Source organism: Oncorhynchus mykiss, chromosome 15 (assembly GCF_013265735.2).
Source record: "Oncorhynchus mykiss isolate Arlee chromosome 15, USDA_OmykA_1.1, whole genome shotgun sequence".
NCBI classification, from domain to species: domain Eukaryota; kingdom Metazoa; phylum Chordata; class Actinopteri; order Salmoniformes; family Salmonidae; genus Oncorhynchus; species Oncorhynchus mykiss.
In genome coordinates this window covers 8,247,566-8,267,450 of record NC_048579.1, presented here as the reverse complement: position 1 = coordinate 8,267,450, position 19,885 = coordinate 8,247,566, and the positions used below count along the sequence as shown (strand labels likewise).

Below are 19,885 nucleotides of genomic sequence, written 5' to 3'. Positions count from 1 at the left end.
ATATGTATTACTGTAGTTATATATGTATTACTGTATATAGTTATGTATGTATTACTGTATATAGTCAGTTATGTATGTATTATTGTATATAGTAGTTATATATGTATTACTGTAGTTGTGTATGTATTACTGTAGTTATGTATGCATTACTCTATATAGTTAGTTATATATGCATTACTGTAGTTATATATGTATTACTGTAGTTATGAATGTATTACTGTAGTTATATATGTATTACTCTATATAGTTAGTTATATATGTATTACTGTAGTTATATATGTATTACTGTATATAGTTAGTTATATATGTATTACTGTATTTGTGTATGTATTACTGTAGTTATATATGTATTACTGTATTTGTGTATGTATTACTGTAGTTATATATGTATTACTGTATATAGTTATGTATGTATTACTGTATATAGTCAGTTATGTATGTATTATTGTATATAGTAGTTATATATGTATTACTGTAGTTGTGTATGTATTACTGTAGTTATGTATGCATTACTCTATATAGTTAGTTATATATGCATTACTGTAGTTATATATGTATTACTGTATATAGTTAGTTATATATGTATTACTGTATATAGTTATGTATGTATTACTGTATATAGTTATGTATGTATTACTGTATATAGTTATGTATGTATTACTGTATATAGTCAGTTATGTATGTATTACCGTGACGTGTACGAGGGCTGAAGTGCGCCTAACAAAGACAACTACCCACAATGACAAAAGGGAAAAAGGCTACCTAAGTATGGTTCCCAATCAGAGACAACGACAGACAGCTGTCCCTGATTGAGAACTATACCCGACCAAAACAGAACATAGAATGCCCACCCAAATCACACCCTGACCAAACCAAATGGAGACATAAAAAGGCTCTCTAAGGTCAGGGCGTGACACCTATTACCTAGGCTACTGTATGGAAGAGCATTAGAAAACACTCATACAGTCTGTCAAAATGCACCCATCTGGAATGTACAGTCTGTCAAAATGCACCCATCTGGAATCTACAGTCTGTCAAAATGCACCCATCTGGAATCTATAGTCTGTCAAAATGCACCCATCTGGAATCTATAGTCTGTCAAAATGTACCCATCTGGAATGTACAGTCTGTCAAAATGCACCCATCTGGAATCTACAGTCTGTCAAAATGGACCCATCTGGAATCTACAGTCTGTCAAAATGCACCCATCTGGAATGTACAGTCTGTCAAAATGCACCCATCTGGAATGTACAGTCTGTCAAAATGCACCCATCTGGAATCTACAGTCTGTCAAAATGGACCCATCTGGAATCTACAGTCTGTCAAAATGCACCCATCTGGAATCTACAGTCTGTCAAAATGGACCCATCTGGAATGTACAGTCTGTCAAAATGCACCCATCTGGAATGTACAGTCTGTCAAAATGCACCCATCTGGAATGTACAGTCTGTCAAAATGCACCCATCTGGAATGTCAACTCTTGATGTTTGTTGTTTTGTGTTGTGTACTGTAGGACCTGGCCCAGTACATCAATGAAGTGAAGAGAGACAACGAAACCCTGAGAGACATAGCCCAGTATCAGAAATCCATTGAAAACCTTGTAAGCAATTCATCTTGATAAGAAAGCCGTTGTGAAGGGTAGTTTGGGTTTTGAGTGTGACCTCTGTTCCCCCCCCCCCCCCCCCTTTCCAGAATCAGCCTCTTAGTGTGTATGGCAGACCGAAAGGAGATGGAGAGGTACGCTTCGCCTCCGGCGACAAACGTGCCAAACAGGACCGGTGAGATGTCTGTCTGCTCTGTGTGTGTGTGTGTGTGTGTGTCTGTGTGTGTCTGTGTGTGTGTGTGTGTGTGTGTGTGTGTGTGTGTGTGTGTGTGTGTGTGTGTGTGTGTGTGTGTGTGTGTGGTTCAGGTGAGCAGAGTAACAACTCATACCTTTATGGCATCCAGGGCCATCCGCAAATTGCTCTTGTCACCTGCGTCGTGAGTGTGTTTCACTAATTCCTGTTGTTGGATCAAAACACAAGAACAATAAGTGAGTGACAAGTCTTCATACAGTATTTATTCTGTTTTCACCAGCTAGATAATTGCCATATTTCATTTCATTTCAGGTTTCAAACATAAAGATATAAAACTTTTTATAAAACAATTTTTTTGTGAAGAATCAACAACAAGTGGGACACAATCATGAAGTGGAACGACATTTATTGGATATTTCAAACTTTTTTAACAAATCAAAAAATGAAAAATTGGGCGTGCAAAATTATTCAGCCCCCTTAAGTTAATACTTTGTAGCGCCACCTTTTACTGCGATTACTTACAGCTGTAAGTCGCTTGGGGTATGTCTCTATCAGTTTTGCACATCGAGAGACTGACATTTTTTCCCATTCCTCCTTGCAAAACAGCTCGAGCTCAGTGAGGTTGGATGGAGAGCATTTGTGAACAGCAGTTTTCAGTTCTTTCCACAGATTCTCGATTGGATTCAGGTCTGGACTTTGACTTGGCCATTCTAACACCTGGATATGTTTATTTTTGAACCATTCCATTGTAGATTTTGCTTTATGTTTTGGATCATTGTCTTGTTGGAAGACAAATCTCCGTCCCAGTCTCAGGTCTTTTGCAGAATCCATCAGGTTTTCTTCCAGAATGGTCCTGTATTTGGCTCCATCCATCTTCCCATCAATTTTAACCATCTTCCCTGTCCCTGCTGAAGAAAAGCAGGCCCAAACCATGATGCTGCCACCACCATGTTTGACAGTGGGGATGGTGTGTTCAGCTGTGTTGCTTTTACGCCAAACATAACGTTTTGCATTGTTGCCAAAAAGTTCAATTTTGGTTTCATCTGACCAGAGCACCTTCTTCCACATGTTTGGTGTGTCTCCCAGGTGGCTTGTGGCAAACTTTAAACAAAACTTTTTATGGATATCTTTAAGAAATGGCTTTCTTCTTGCCACTCTTCCATAAACTCCAGATTTGTGCAGTTTTTCAGTTTTTGATTTGTTAAAAAAGTTTGAAATATCCAATAAATGTCGTTCCACTTCATGATTGTGTCCCACTTGTTGTTGATTCTTCACAAAAAATACAGTTTTATATCTTTATGTTTGAAGCCTGAAATGTGGCAAAAGGTCGCAAAGTTCAAGGGGGCCGAATACTTTCGCAAGGCACTGTATTTAAATACATTTAAAACAATAACTCATTGGGCATTAGACATGCTCTGATAATAGTGTTGTGAAGAGGGTTACCATGGGAACCAAATGCTCTGATAATATCGTTGTGAAGAGGGTTACCATGGGAACCAAATGCTCTGATAATATCGTTGTGAAGAGGGTTACCACGGGAACCAAATGCTCCGATAATAGAATTGCGAAGAGGGTTACCACGGGAACCAAATGATCTTTTTTTTTGTCTCCAGCTCAATGATTAGAAATCAGAGGTTGTTTTATTTGTTCCCACCTCGCTGGAACCCAATGTAAAGCCTGTTGCCAGAAACATTGGTGTCTTCTGTGACCATGACTTGAACCTCGAGCAGCAGGTAAAGCAGGTTGTCCAGTCCTGCTTTTATCATATAACAGAAATAGTCTAATTAGAGTCAATGATCAGGGCTTGTAGATTCAGTGTCTCTTTTTAAATCCTGTTAGCTCACAGAATGGTGTCCGTCATTTCTCCTCCTTGTAGATTCAGTGTCTCTTTTTTAAATCCCTGCTGAAGAAACACTTTTATCAAGACGTTTTTAATGTATGACTTCAATGTATGATTTTAATTGGATACGTTGTTTCATTCTCCTTCCTCCTGTTTTTGTTTTTGTCAGTACTTTTCTTTCATGAATTTGTGACGTGAAGCTCTTTGTTACCTGCATTGAAAAGCACCATACCAAGAAAGTTACTATTATTATTATTAGTATTATTAGTATTATCTCATCTGACTGTGAAGAGGAAACGGTGTGTATTTGGGGGAATAAAGCACTGTGAAATAGTCCTGTCAACAACAACAACAACAACATCAAATCTTTCTACCTCTGTGTTTTTTCCCCCTGACAGGCACATCTTCCTGTTCGATGCAGCTGTGATCCTCTGTAAGAGGAGAGGAGACAACTACGAGATGAAGGAGGTGATCACCCTGTATCACTTCAAGATCACTAACAACCCCACGTCAGACAAGGAGACCAGAAAGGTGTGTGCATGTGCGTGTTCGTGTGTGTGCGTGTGCGTGTGTGTGCGTGTGTGTGTGTGTGCGTGTGTGTGTGCGTTTGCGTGTGCGTGTGCGTGTGTGTGTGTGTGTGTGTATTCATGACGGAGTGCACATAATACCATTATAGCTTTTTATCATTCTTCAATTTATTCCCACTTTAATTATTATGTTTAAGGGATGTGTTTGTTGCAGCTCAGACGGTACTGTCCAGACTGGGGACGTGCTAGACTTTTATTTAGTGATGTAACTTTTAGGAGGTGTTTGACTAAAAGCGACTCAGACACGTATTCAGATTGCCACGTTGATTCATTAGATAATTGTGTTGGTTTGAAGGATGGAACAGCTTGATTTTTCGCTCCAGATGGTGTTTTTATTAAACATCTCCTTGTACCTGATGGTTCGAACACAAACACACACACACACACACACAACCACACAACCACACACACACACACACACACACACACACAACCACACAAACACACACACAACCACACACACACACACACACACACACACACACACACACACACACACACACACAACCACACACACACACACACACACACACACACACACACACACACACACACACATACACATACACAGCAACAACAAGCACCTGATGTATGATATCCACCCATCTGGATAATGATACATTGTAGAATTGGTTGCCGGGGATAATCATCATTTTGGCTTATTATAATAGCTCTCATTTGTTAAAAGAATAAGACAATATTTACTTTAAGACCATCAGCAACATGCATCGCTCCTGTTACTTTAAGACCATCAGCAACATGCATCGTTCCTGTTACTTTAAGACCATCAGCAACGTGCATCGCTCCTGTTACTTTAAGACCATCAGCAACATGCATCGTTCCTGTTACTTTAAGACCATCAGCAACATGCATCGTTCCTGTTACTTTAAGACCATCAGCAACATGCATCGTTCCTGTTACTTTAAGACCATCAGCAACATGCATCGCTCCTGTTACTTTAAGACCATTGTCTATAAGTCTAGAGACCTACACACCCAGATAAGCTGGTTTATACTGTACCTGTTTTCACACACCCCTTCACCTACCCCCCTACACACCCTGTGTGATTGGCCAAGAGGCTCTCTTTCTCTTATCTGATTGGCTTGTGGCTTACCCTGACCGCTATACCTCTGAGCTCTGAGTGATGAATGGGACTATAACCTAAAGGCCACTTTAATGGGGGAATCTGGACTTGACACATCCATTTGTTGTTGTTTAAATCCCAGATTGCCCTTATTAAAGTCTGTTTTTATTGTTTTATGAGCACAGCTTCCCTGAGCACTGAGCAGTACAGTACATGTAGGATACAGCTTCCCTGTGCACTGAGCAGTACAGTACATGTAGGATACAGCTTCCCTGAGCACTGAGCAGTACAGTACATGTAGGATACAGCTTCCCTGTGCACTGAGCAGTACAGTACATGTAGGATACAGCTTCCCTGTGCACTGAGCAGTACAGTACATGTAGGATACAGCTTCCCTGAGCACTGAGCAGTACAGTACATGTAGGATACAGCTTCCCTGAGCACTGAGCAGTACAGTACATGTAGGATACAGCTTCCCTGAGCACTGAGCAGTACAGTACATGTAGGATACAGCTTCCCTGTGCACTGAGCAGTACAGTACATGTAGGATACAGCTTCCCTGTGCACTGAGCAGTACAGTACATGTAGGATACAGAGGCCTATTACAGCAGAACACACAATATTACCACTTGTTTATTGTGCCGACATTTGGGTCAGAGTTACATTTTTCAAGACAACTTCCTCTCTGAGTATTAACAAGGAGAGGTGGTTGTAGCAGGTTGTCATCACAGAGGCTGGAGTAATGGCTAGTCTTTGAAGTGGCTAATCGTTAGTGATTAAGTCCTGAAGTGTCTTGTCCGCCTCGTTGTCTGGGGCTACATGGACACCTGGCCAGGAGAACTCTGGGAACTCTCTCTTTCTCTCTTTCTCTCTCAATTAAATTTAAATTTAAGGGCTTTATTGGCTTGGGAAATATATGTTAACATTGCCAAAGCAAGTGAAGTAGATATTATACAAAAGTGAAATAAACAATACAAATTAACAGTAAACATTACACTCACAGAAGTTACAAAAGGATAGACATTTCAAATGTCTCTCTCTTTCTTTCTCTCTGTCCTCTCTCTCTGTCCTCTCTCTCTCTGTCCTCTCTCTCTCTGTCCTCTCTCTCTCTCTCTCTCTCTCTGTCCTCTCTCTCTCCCTGTCCTCTCTCTCTGTTCTCTCTCTCTCTCTCTCTCTCTCTCTCTCTCTCTCTCTCTCTGTCCTCTCTCTCCCTGTCCTCTCTCTCTGTTCTCTCTCTCTCTCTGTCCTCTCTCTCTGTCCTCTCTCTCTGTATTCTCTCTCGCTCTGTCCTCTCTCTCTCTCTCTCTGTCTGTCCTCTCTCTCTCTGTTCTCTCTGTTCTCTCTCTCTCTGCCCTCTCTTTCTCTCTGTCATCTCTCTCTCTGTGTCCTCTCTCTCTCTGTCCTCCCTCTCTCTCTCTGTTCTTTCTCTGTCCTCTCTCTCACGCTCTGTCCTCTTCCTCTGTCCTCTCTTTCTCTGTCCTCTCTCTCAGTCCTCTCTGTGCTCTCTCTCTCTCTCTACCCCTGTGTACCCCACTCTCTCTCTTTCTATGTTCACTCCCATCTTCTACCGCTTGATGACCCCCTCTATCTACCGCTCTGTCTCTTTCTAGTTGACATTCTCATCCCTCTGTTGTAGTGGTCCTATGGGCTCTACCTAGCACACGACCAGGGGCAGAGCGGCTTCGAGTTCTTCTTCAAGACCAAGGAGCTGAGGAAGAAGTGGCTGGAGCAGTTTGGCATGGCCATGTGAGTCTTCTGTCCCATGTCCCATGTCTCACCTCTGCCTCACTCCTGTAGCGGTGTGAGTGTTGTGAGTGTTCTGTGAGAGAGACATATAGTGTGTGTCTTCTACTGTCTGTACAGAGTGTGATTAATGACCGTCACAGTACTGACGGGTCACTCTTCAGGTCTGTACAGAGTGTGATTAATGACCGTCACAAAAGGATGTATTTAAATATAACGGGGATGTATAATCTATTTAAATATTACGGGGATGTATAATCTATTTAAATATTACGGGGATGTATAATCTATGTAAATATTAAGGGGATGTATAATCTATTTAAATATAACGGGGATGTATAATCTATTTAAATATTAAGGGGATGTATAATCTATTTAAAAATAACGGGGATGTATAATCTATTTAAATATTACGGGGATGTATAATCTATTTAAATATAACGGGGATGTATAATCTATTTAAATATTACGGGGATGTATAATCTATTTAAATATTAAGGGGATGTATAATCTATGTAAATATTAAGGGGATGTATAATCTATTTAAATATTAAGGGGATGTGTAATCTATTTAAATATAACGGGGATGTATAATCTATTTAAATATTACGGGGATGTATAATCTATTTAAATATTAAGGGGATGTATAATCTATTTAAATATAACGGGGATGTATAATCTATTTAAATATAACGGGGATGTATAATCTATTTAAATATAACGGGGATGTATAATCTATTTAAATATTAAGGGGATGTATAATCTATTTAAATATAACGGAGATGTATAATCTATTTAAATATAACGGAGATGTATAATCTATGTAAATATTAAGGGGATGTATAATCTATTTAAATATTAAGGGAATGTATAATCTATTTAAATATAACGGAGATGTATAATCTATTTAAATATTAAGGGGATGTATAATCTATGTAAATATTAAGGGGATGTATAATCTATTTAAATATTACGGGGATGTATAATCTATTTAAATATTAAGGGGATGTATAATCTATTTAAATATTAAGGGGATGTATAATCTATTTAAATATTAAGGGGATGTATAATCTATTTAAATATTAAGGGGATGTATAATCTATTTAAATATGAAGGGGATGTATAATCTATTTAAATATTAAGGGGATGTATAATCTATTTAAATATTAAGGGGATGTATAATCTATTTAAATATTAAGGGGATGTATAATCTATTTAAATATTAAGGGGATGTATAATCTATTTAAATATGAAGGGGATGTATAATCTATTTAAATATTAAGGGGATGTATAATCTATTTAAATATGAAGGGGATGTATGAACTATTTAAATATTAAGGGGATGTATAATCTATTTAAATATGAAGGGGATGTATAATCTATTTAAATATTAAGGGGATGTATAATCTATTTAAATATGAAGGGGATGTATAATCTATTTAAATATAACGGAGATGTATAATCTATTTAAATATTAAGGGGATGTATAATCTATTTAAATATGAAGGGGATGTATAATCTATTTAAATATTAAGGGGATGTATAATCTATTTAAATATGAAGGGGATGTATAATCTATTTAAATATAACGGAGATGTATAATCTATTTAAATATGAAGGGGATGTATGAACTATTTAAATATTAAGGGGATGTATAATCTATTTAAATATAACGGGGATGTATAATCTATTTAAATATTAAGGGGATATATAATCTATTTAAATATAACGGGGATGTATAATCTATTTAAATATGAAGGGGATGTATAATCTATTTAAATATAACGGGGATGTATAATCTATTTAAATATTAAGGGGATGTATAATCTATTTAAATATTAAGGGGATGTATAAACTATTTAAATATTAAGGGGATGTATAATCTATTTAAATATTAAGGGGATGTATAATCTATTTAAATATAACGGGGATGTATAATCTATTTAAATATTAAGGGGATGTATAAACTATTTAAATATGAAGGGGATGTATAATCTATTTAAATATAACGGAGATGTATAATCTATTTAAATATTACGGGGATGTATAATCTATTTAAATATTAAGGGGATGTATAATCTATTTAAATATTAAGGGGATGTATAATCTATTTAAATATTAAGGGGATGTATAATCTATTTAAATATAACGGAGATGTATAATCTATTTAAATATTAAGGGGATGTATAATCTATTTAAATATTAAGGGGATGTATAATCTATTTAAATATAACGGGGATGTATAATCTATTTAAATATAAAGGGGATGTATAAACTATTTAAATATAACGGGGATGTATAAACTATTTAAATATTAAGGGGATGCTTACTGGATCAAATGCATCACCGGTGGCATATACTTCAATAAACCCCAGTATATGGACTGAATCTCTGCAATAGGCTGGAGATCTAACAATGTCTTGACAAAGAGGCTGAGTAGTAGCTCTTACTCAGAATGAGTTTTAACAAGTAGGCCATTGACTGAACTAAGTGCACAGTTGGCCATAGGACTATTGTCCCTGCCAAGTCCTATGTGGTCTCTTTCAGTCATTTGCTGGGGACTTCACTCCCACCTGTGTACTAACATGTACGTGTCATCAGCCAAACACAAACACACCTGGTAATGCTAGTGGGGGGAGAGGGGAACTTGTCATACTGTACTTATTTTAGAGAGGAGGAGGCGGACGAGGAGATCAAAGGATCTGTTACTATTAGATACGTTGTTGGCACTGATAACTGCATTTACAATCAGTTTGGGGTGGGGGGCAGCTGCTATAGCAACACACAGCAGGGGGGTGGGCAGCTACTATAGCAACACACAGCAGGGGGGGCAGCTGCTATAGCAACACACAGAGGGGGGGAGCTGCAATAGCAACACACAGCGGGGGGGGGGGGGGGGGGGGGGGGGGGGCAGCTGCTATAGCAACACACAGCAGGGGGCAGCTACAATAGCAACACACAGAGGGGGGAGGGGGGGGCAGCTGCTATAGCAGCACACAACAGGGGGGGGGGGCAGCTGCTATAGCAACACACAGCAGAGGGGGGCAGCTGATATAGCAACCCACAGCAGGGGGGGGCAGCTGCAATAGCAACACACAGCGGGGGGGGGGGGGGGGGGGGGGGGGCAGCTGCTATAGCAACACACAGCAGAGGGGGGCAGCTGCTATAGCAACCCACAGCAGGGGGGGGCAGCTGCTATAGCAACACACAGCAGGGGGGAGGGCAGCTACTATAGCAACACACAGCAGGGGGGGCAGCTACTATAGCAACACACAGCATGGGGGAGGCAGCTACTATAGCAACACACAGCAAGGGGGGAGGCAGCTACTATAGCAACACACATCAGGGGGGGGGGGGGGGGCAGCTGCTATAGCAACACACAGCAGGGGGTGGGGGGCAGCTGCTATAGCAACACACAGCAGGGGGGTGGGGGCAGCTGCTATAGCAACACACAGCAGGGGGGGGCAGCTGCTATAGCAACACACAGCAGGGGGGTGGGGGCAGCTGCTATAGCAACACACAGCAGGGGTGGGGGGCAGCTGCTATAGCAACACACAGCAGGGGGGGGCAGCTACTATAGCAACACACAGCAGGGGGGGGCAGCTGCTATAGCAACACACAGCAGGGGGGGGCAGCTGCTATAGCAACACACAGCAGGGGTGGGGGGCAGCTACTATAGCGACACACAGCAGAGGGGGGCAGCTGCAATAGCAACACACAGCAGGGGGGAGGCAGCTGCTATAGCAACACACAGCAGGGGGTGGGGGCAGCTGCTATAGCAACACAGCAGGGGGGGGGCAGCTGCTATAGCAACACACAGCAGGGTGTGGGGGCAGCTGCTATAGCAACACAGCAGGGGGGGGGGCAGCTGCTATAGCAACACACAGCAGGTGGTGGGGAGGCAGCTGCTATAGCAACACACAGCAGGTGGGGGGGCAGCTACTATAGCAAAACACAGCGGGGGGGCAGCTACTATAGCAACACACAGCAGGGGGGAGCAGCTACTATAGCAACACACAGCGGGGGGGGGGGGGCAGCTACTATAGCAACACACAGCGGGGGTGGGGGGCAGCTGCTATAGCAACACACAGCAGGGGGTGGGGGGCAGCTGCTATAGCAACACACAGCAGGGGGGAGGGCAGCTACTATAGTAACACACAGCAGGGGGGGCAGCTACTATAGCAACACACAGCAAGGGGGGCAGCTACTATAGCAACACACAGAGGGGGGGAGGGCAGCTACTATAGCAACACACAGCAGGGGGGGCAGCTACTATAGCAACACACAGCAGGGGGTGGGAGGCAGCTGCTATGGCAACACACAGCAGGGGATGGGAGGCAGCTGCTATAGCAACACAAAGCAGGGGGGTGGGAGGCAGCTGCTTTAGCAACACACAGCAGGGGGGGCTGCTGTTATAGCAACACACAGCAGGGGGTGGGAGGCAGCTGCTTAAGCAAAAAGTAATTCATAACATTAACAATGTCTACACTGTATTTCTGATCAATTTGATGTTATAATAATGGACAAAAAAAATGCTTTTCTTTCAAAACCAAGGGCATTTCTAAGTTACCACAAACTTGTATTGTGTATATATGTATTGTATTGTGTATATATGTATGTGTATATACAGTTGAAGTCGGAAGTTTATATACACCTTAGCCAACTACATTTAAACTCAGTTTTTCACAATTCCTGACATTTTATCCTAGTAAAAATTCCCTGTGTTAGGTCAGTTAGGATCACTACTTTATTTTAAGAATGTGAAATGTCAGAATAATAGTAGAGAGGATGATTTATTTCAGTGTTTAGTTTTTTCATCACATTCACAGAGGGTCAGAAGTTTACATGCTCTCAATTAGTATTTGGTAGCATTGCTTGTAAATTGTTTAACTTGGGTCAAACGTTTTGGGTAGCCTTCCACAAGCTTCCCACATTAAGTGGGACAGAGCTGACAGAGCTGCTGTAACTGAGTCAGGTTTGTAGGCCTCCTTGCTCGCACACGCTTTTTCAGTTCTGCCCACAAATGTTCAATAGGATTGAGGTCAGGGCTTTGTGATGGCCACTCCAATGCCTTGACTTTGCTGTTCTTAAGCCATTTTGCCACAACTTTGGAAGTATGCTTGGGGTCATTGTCCATTTGGAAGACCCTTTGCAACCAAGCTTTAACTTCCTGACTGATGTCTTGAGATGTTGCTTCAATATATCCACAATGTTCCCTCCTCATGATGCCATTTATTTTATGAAGTGCACCAGGCCCTCCTACAGCAAAGCACCCCCACAACATGTTGCTGCCACCCCCAAACTTCACGGTTGGGATGGTGTTATTCGGCTTGCAAGCCTCCCCCTTTTTCCTCCAAACATAACAATGGCAATTATGACCAAACAGTTATATTTTTGTTTCATCAGACCAGAGGACATTTTTCCAAAAAGTACGATCTTTGTCCCCATGTGCAGTTTCAAACCGTAGTCTGGCTTTTTTATGGCGGTTTTGGAGCAGAGGCTTCTTCCTTGCTGAGCGGCATTTCAGGTTATGTCGATATAGAACTATTTTTACTGTGGATATAGATACTTTTGTACCTGTTTCCTCCAGCATCTTCACAAGGTCCTTTGCTGTTGTTCTGGGATTGATTTGCACTTTTCGCACCAAAGTACGTTCATCTCTAGGAGACAGAACGCGTCTCCTTCCTGAGCGGTATGACGGCTGCGTGGTCCCATGGTGTTTATACTTGTGTACTATTGTTTGTACAGATGAACGTGGTACCTTCAGGCGTTTGTTAATTGCTCCCAAGGATGAACCAGACTTGTGGAGGTGTAACGGCGTTCTTCGTTTGTTGAGAGAGAGGACCGAAATGCAGCGTGGTGATTACTCATGTTCTTTAATCAATAATTGACGATACATGAAATAACTAAACGAATACGAAAACAACAAACGGAACGTGAAACCTAATACAGCCTATCTGGTGAACACTACACAAAGACAGGAACAATCACCCACAAACACACAGTGAAACCCAGGCTACCTAAGTATGATTCTCAATCAGAGACAACTAATGACACCTGCCTCTGATTGAGAACCATACTAGGCCGAAACATAGAAATACCCAAATCATAGAAAAACAAACATAGACTGCCCACCCAACTCACGCCCTGACCATACTAACTACATACAAAACAAAGGAAATAGAGGTCAGAACGTGACAGTACCCCCCCCAAAGGTGCGGACTCCGGCCGCAAAACCTTGACCTATAGGGGAGGGTCTGGGTGGGCGTCTGTCCGCGGTGGCGGCTCTGGCGCGGGACGCGGACCCCACTTCACCATTGTCTTAGTCCGCCTTATTGTCCGCCTCCGTGGCCTTCTCACCATGGCCACCCCTCTCAATGACCCCACTGGACAGAGGGGCTGCTTGGGACAGAGGGGCAGCTCGGGACAGAGGTGAAACAGCTGCTCGGGACAGAGGGACAACTGCTCGGGACAGAGGAGCAGCTGCTCGGGACAGAGGGGCGGCAGCAGCTCGGGACAGAGGGGCGATAGCAGATCGGGACAGAGGGGCGATAGCAGCTCGGGACAGAGGGGCGATAGCTGCTCGGGACAGAGGGGCGACAGCAGCTTGGGACAGAGGGACAGCTGCTCGGGACAGAGGGACAGCTGCTCGGGACAGAGGGACAGCTGCTCGGGACAGAGGGACAGCTGCTCGGGACAGAGGGACAGCTGCTCCGGGCGGAGGGGCTCTAGCGGCCCCTGGCTGACTGGCGGCACTGGCGACCCCTGGCTGACTGGCGGCCCCTGGCTGACTGGCGGCACTGGCGGCCCCTGGTTGACTGGCGGCGCTGGCGCTGGGCTGACTGGCGGCACTGGTGGCCCCTGGTTGACTGGCGGCACTGGCGGCCCCTGGCTGACTGGCGGCACTGGCGGCCCCTGGCTGACTGGCGGCACTGGCGGCCCCTGGCTGACGGGCGGCATTGGCGGCTCCTGGCAGACGGGCGGCACTGGCGGCGCTGGGCAGACGGGCGGCACTGGCGGCGCTGGGCAGACGGGCGGCACTGGCGGCGCTGGGCAGACGGGCGGCACTGGCGGCGCTGAGCAGACGGGCGGCACTGGCGGCGCTGGGCAGACGGGCGGCACTGGCGGCGCTGGGCAGACGGGCGGCACTGGCGGCGCTGGGCAGACGGGAAGCTCCGATGGCGCCGGGCAGACGCGAAGCTCTGGCAGAGGCGCCGGGCAGACGGGAAGCTCCGGCAGAGGCGCCGGACAGGCGGGAGGCTCCGGCAGAGGCGCCGGACAGGCGGGAGGCTCCGGCAGAGGCGCCGGACAGGCGGGAGGCTCCGGCAGAGGCGCCGGACAGGCGGGAGGCTCCGGCAGAGGCGCCGGACAGGCGGGAGGCTCCGGAAGCGGCGCCGGACAGGCGGGAGGCTCCGGCAGAGGCGCCGGACAGGCGGGAGGCTCCGGCAGAGGCGCCGGACAGGCGGGAGGCTCCGGCAGAGGCGCCGGACAGGCGGGAGGCTCCGGCAGAGGCGCCGGACAGGCGGGAGGCTCCGGCAGCGGCGCCGGGCAGGCGGGAGGCTCCGGCAGAGGCGCCGGACAGGCGGGAGGCTCCGGCAGAGGCGCCGGACAGGCGGGAGGCTCCGGCAGCGCTGGAGAGGAGGAAGGCTCTGGTAGCGCCGGAGAGGCGGGAGACTCCGGCAGCGCTGGAGAGGAGGAAGGCTCTGGACGGATGGGCCGGAGAGACAGCCTGGTACGGGGAGCTGCCACCGGAGGGCTGGGGTGTGGAGGTGGTGACGGATAGACCGGGCCGTGCAGGCGCACTGGAGCTCTTGAGCACCGAGCCTGCCCAACCTTACCCGGTTGAATGGTCCCGGTCGCCCTGCCAGTGCGGCGAGGTGGAATAGCCCGCACTGGGCTATGCAGGCGAACCGGGAACACCGTGCGCAAGGCTGGTGCCATGTAAGCCGGCCCAAGGAGACGCACTGGAGACCAGATGCGTAGAGCCGGCTTCATGGCACTTGGCTCGATGCCCACTCTAGCCCGGCCGATACGCGGAGCTGGAATGTACCGCACCGGGCTGTGCACCCGCACTGGGGACACCGTGCGCTCCACAGCATAACACGGTGCCTGCCCGGTCTCTCTAGCCCCCCGGTAACCACAGGAAGTTGGCTCAGGTCTCCTACCTGGCGTAGCCATACTCCCTGTTAGCCCCCCCCCAAGAAATTTTTGGGGCTGACTCCCGGGCTTCCATCCGCTACGCCGTGCTGCCTCCTCATATCTGCGCCTCTCAGCTTTCGCCGCCTCCAGTTCTTCCTTGGGGCGGCGATATTCTCCGGGCTGAGCCCAGGGTCCTTTACCGTCCAGTTCTTCCTCCCATGTCCATTTCTCCAGGTGGTGCAGCCTCTCCCACTGCAGCTGCTGCTGCTCCTGCTGCTGCTGCCTCTGTTGCCTCTCCTGTGGCTCCTGTCTGTTAACACGCTGCTCGGTCCGAGTGTGGTGGGTGATTCTGTAACGGCGTTCTTCGTTTGTTGAGAGAGAGGACCGAAATGCAGCGTGGTGATTACTCATGTTCTTTAATCAATAATTGACGATACATGAAATAACTAAACGAATACGAAAACAACAAACGGAACGTGAAACCTAATACAGCCTATCTGGTGAACACTACACAAAGACAGGAACAATCACCCACAAACACACAGTGAAACCCAGGCTACCTAAGTATGATTCTCAATCAGAGACAACTAATGACACCTGCCTCTGATTGAGAACCATACTAGGCCGAAACATAGAAATACCCAAATCATAGAAAAACAAACATAGACTGCCCACCCAACTCACGCCCTGACCATACTAACTACATACAAAACAAAGGAAATAGAGGTCAGAACGTGACAGGAGGACTACAATTCTTTTTCTGAGGTCTTGGCTGATTTCTTTTGATTTTCCCATGATGTCAAGCAAAGAGGCACTGAGTTTGAAGGCAGGCCTTGAAATACATCCACAGGTACAATTTACTCAAATGATGTCAATTAGTCAGAAGCTTTTAAAGCCATAAATAGAGAGTATACAGTGGCAGAATACCTGACCACTGTGACTGCCCCAAACTTTGAAAGCTTTGACTATGTACACGCTCAGTGAGCATAGCCTTGCTATTGAGATTGGGCGCCGTAGGCAGACCTGGCTCTCAAGAGAAGACAGCCTATGTGCTCACTGCCCACAAAATGAAGTGGAAACTGAGCTGCACTTCCTAACCTCCTGTCCAATGTATGACCATATTAGAGACACAAATTTCCTTCAGATTCCACAGATCCACAAAGAATTTGAAAACAAACCCAATTTTGATAAACTCCCATATCTACTGGGTGAAATACCAGTGTGCCATCACAGCAGCAAGATCTATGACCTGTTGCCACAAGAAAAGGGCAACCAGGGAAGAACACACACCATATTTATTTGATTTATTTTCCCTTTTGTACTTTAAGTATTTGTACATAATTTGACTTTTGAAATGAGAGAGAGAGAGTGAGAGAGTGAGAGAGAGAGAGAGAGAGAGGGAAGATAGTGAGAGAGAGAGAGAGTGAGAGAGTGAGAGAGAGAGAGAGAGAGAGAGAGAGGGAAGAGAGTGAGAGAGAGAGAGAGAGAGAGAGAGAGAGAGAGAGAGGGAAGAGAGAGAGAGTGAGAGAGTGAGAGAGAGAGAGAGAGAGAGAGAGAAGAGAGTGAGAGAGAGAGAGAGAGAGAGAGAGGGAAGAGAGAGAGTGAGAGAGAGAGAGAGAGAGAGAGTGAGAGAGAGAGAGAGAGAGAAGAGAGTCACTCTTTCAGTTTATTTGACACACAATCACTGAGTCACTTGGCTCCCTGGAGAGACTAAGGACTGATCCCAAACTGCTGTTTTGTCACGCGCTGCTGTTTCATGTTAGCCACCTGCTGTGCCCACGCTGACTTCAGCTCAGCGCATTGAGGAGCAGGAGGAGAGACATTTAGACCGATGATGTCATGGCACTTTAGTCCAACACACTCAGGAATATACTTGACCTAAGAATCAGGAAGTGTGTCTCGGGCTTGCTACCAGGTGGTGTTTTTGTTTAGTGATGTCAGCTGGCACTATTGGACTCTGTGAACGAACAATTTTACGACTAATGGGAATAATATAGAAATCAGTATGGATGACTGCAGATACCTTACCTCACAATGTGACAGTGAAAACATACTTTGTCTTTTCTAGTCTTGTTTCCTCATGTCTTTTCTCTACCTCTCTCTGTCCTGTAGATCCAACATCCGTCCAGAGAACGGCACCAGTAACTCCCACGAGTTCAAGATGCACACCTTCGACAGAATCACATCCTGTAGCTACTGCCACATGCTGCTAAGGTACAGGGTCACACAGTATAGTTGTCCTCTTGCACGTTCCAATCGATGTTCTAGGAATGCCCCTGACTGTCATCCACCCAGAATGGGAGGTTAGGGGTCATACAGGTTCATCTACTGGGGTCTTTGTCACATCTGCCCTGGTGTGATCCAGATATATGCTCATTGTTTGTAGACACAGGTTGTCATTCACATGTCATGTAGTGAGTGTGTGTGTGCAGGTGGTGTGTGTGTGTAGGTGTGTGTGTAGGTGTGTGTGTAGGTGTGTGTGTGTAGGCGTGTGTTTGTAGGCGTGTCTGTGTGTGTGTGTGTGTGTGTGTGTGTGTGTGTGTGTGTGTGTAGGTGTGTAGGTGTGTGTGTAGGTGTGTGTGTGTAGGCGTGTGTGTGTAGGTGTGTGTGTGTGTGTGTGTGTGTGTGTGTGTGTGTGTGTGTGTGTGTGTGTGTGTGTGTGTGTGTGTGTGTGTGGCTCACCAGCGGCGTTAGAATCAGACTCCCAGAATGGGGATGCTGTTCTTTACGTCTTTCTAATGAGCAGGAGAGAGGAGAGATGAGGAGAGTAGGAGAGGAGAGGAGAGAGGAGGAGAGGAGAGAGGAGGAGAGGATGAGAGGAGGAGAGGAGGAGAGGAGGAGAGGAGAGATGAGGAGAGGAGGAGAGGAGAGAGGAGGAGAGGATGAGAGGAGGAGAGGAGAGATGAGGAGAGGAGGAGAGGAGAGGAAAGAAGAAGAGACACAAAGACACACACACACACACACACTGGTTATCCCTGTCTTCTCTCTTCCAGGGGCATCTTTAACCAGGGGTACCTGTGCTCCAAGTGTGGTATTGGAGCCCATAAGGAATGTCTGGGGAGGTTTGGTAGCTGTGGAAAAACAGGTGAGAACCACCTCAAAACACACAGATGCAAGAAAGCATGCAACCACATGAGGCAGGCAAACAAACGTAGTATGGTGTCTTTCATGTTAATGTGTTAACGCTGCTGATAATGAACCTACGATAAGGAAAAGCTGCTGATAATGAATCTACAAAGCACAGACAGACACACACACACACACACACACACACACACACACACACACACACACACACACACACACACACACACACACAGACACACAGACACACAGACCAGCACTCACACCGACAGACACACAGACACACACACACACCGACATCCACACCTGGCACTCACACCGACACCGACACACACCTACACACACACAAACCGACACACCGACACACCGACACACACACGCACACACACACTAACACACACATGGACACTGACACACACACCGACACTGACACACACACACACACCGACACTCACACCACATATCAGTTGTTGGCTGAGTATTTCTAGGTAAGGTAACCTTATCACCACATATTAGTTGCTGGCTGAGTATTTCTAGGTAAGGTAACCTGATCACCACATATTAGTTGCTGGCTGAGTATTTCTAGGTAAGGTAACCTTATCACCACATATCAGTTGTTGGCTGAGTATTTGTAGGATTCCAGATAATAAGCACAACCAGAGAACAAAATCACAACATCCAGTCAGGAATGTGCATTTACTGTAATGAATACTTAAGCAATAAGGCCCGAGGAAGTATGGTAGATGGTCTCTATTCCAGGGCTAAGGGCTGTTCTTCAGCACGACGCAACGCGGCGTGCCTGGACACAGCCCTTAGCCGTGGTATATTGGCCATATATCACAAAGTCCCGGGGTGCCCTATTGCTACTGGTTACCAACTTAATTAGAGCAGGAAAAAACAAATGTTTCCTCATTCCTGTGGTATACGGTATGATATACCACGGCTGTCAGCCAATCAGCATTCAAGGGCTCGAACCACACAGTTTATAATGTATTCTACGACACAGCTGTTGACAGTAGTCTGTCTCCCGGGTGGTCTGCAGGTGAAGCTCGCTGCTGTTTACCTCAGGTCCCAGTTGACTCTCTCTCTCTCGCTCTGCTCTGCCTTATCAGCCCTGAGCTGCGGCACTTTGTGTAACAGGTCAAAGTTCCATTCAAAGCTGCCTGCCTGCAGACGAGTGAGAGGGAGTAGGGAGGGTGGGAGGGAGGGGGAGGGCTGGTTTTTGAGGGGGTGTAGCCCGTCCCACGGGAGCCAATGAACAGACAGAGAGCTAACTCAAAACAGAACAGTCGTAAGCCTCAAGTGGTCTACTCTTGGCTGTCAGGTACCTTCAGCACAACACAACAAACCAAACAGTCAAGAGAGTGTGATGTTATGCTCCTTGTCACCCACTCACCATGCCTGTTTTCAAACTCCTTTCAGATCCGGGCGCCTTGAAAACACAGGTGAGACAGTGTGTGTGTTTGTGTGTGTGTGTGTGTGTGTGTGTGCGTGTGTGTGTAGTGTGTGTGCATGGGTGTGTTTGCGTGTACATGTTTGTGTCTGTGTGTGTGTGTAGTGTGTGTGCACTCGTGTGTTTGCGTCTATATGTTTGTGTGTGTGTGCATGCGTG

The 19,885-nt window shown here is 45.7% G+C and overlaps 1 protein-coding gene across 2 annotated transcripts in view; it reads left to right on the top strand.

The window, feature by feature from the left end:
• LOC110489549 (guanine nucleotide exchange factor VAV3) overlaps positions 1-19,885 on the top strand; it is a 184,778-nt gene that overhangs the window by 108,204 nt on the left and 56,689 nt on the right. For both annotated transcript variants that reach the window (XM_036945704.1, XM_036945703.1), the window contains exons 12-18: positions 1,514-1,600; positions 1,693-1,778; positions 4,035-4,167; positions 6,944-7,053; positions 17,302-17,403; positions 18,183-18,274; positions 19,696-19,718. In XM_036945704.1, the coding sequence (XP_036801599.1) occupies positions 1,514-1,600; positions 1,693-1,778; positions 4,035-4,167; positions 6,944-7,053; positions 17,302-17,403; positions 18,183-18,274; positions 19,696-19,718 (633 nt within the window). The remainder of the gene's footprint in view (positions 1-1,513; positions 1,601-1,692; positions 1,779-4,034; positions 4,168-6,943; positions 7,054-17,301; positions 17,404-18,182; positions 18,275-19,695; positions 19,719-19,885) is intronic.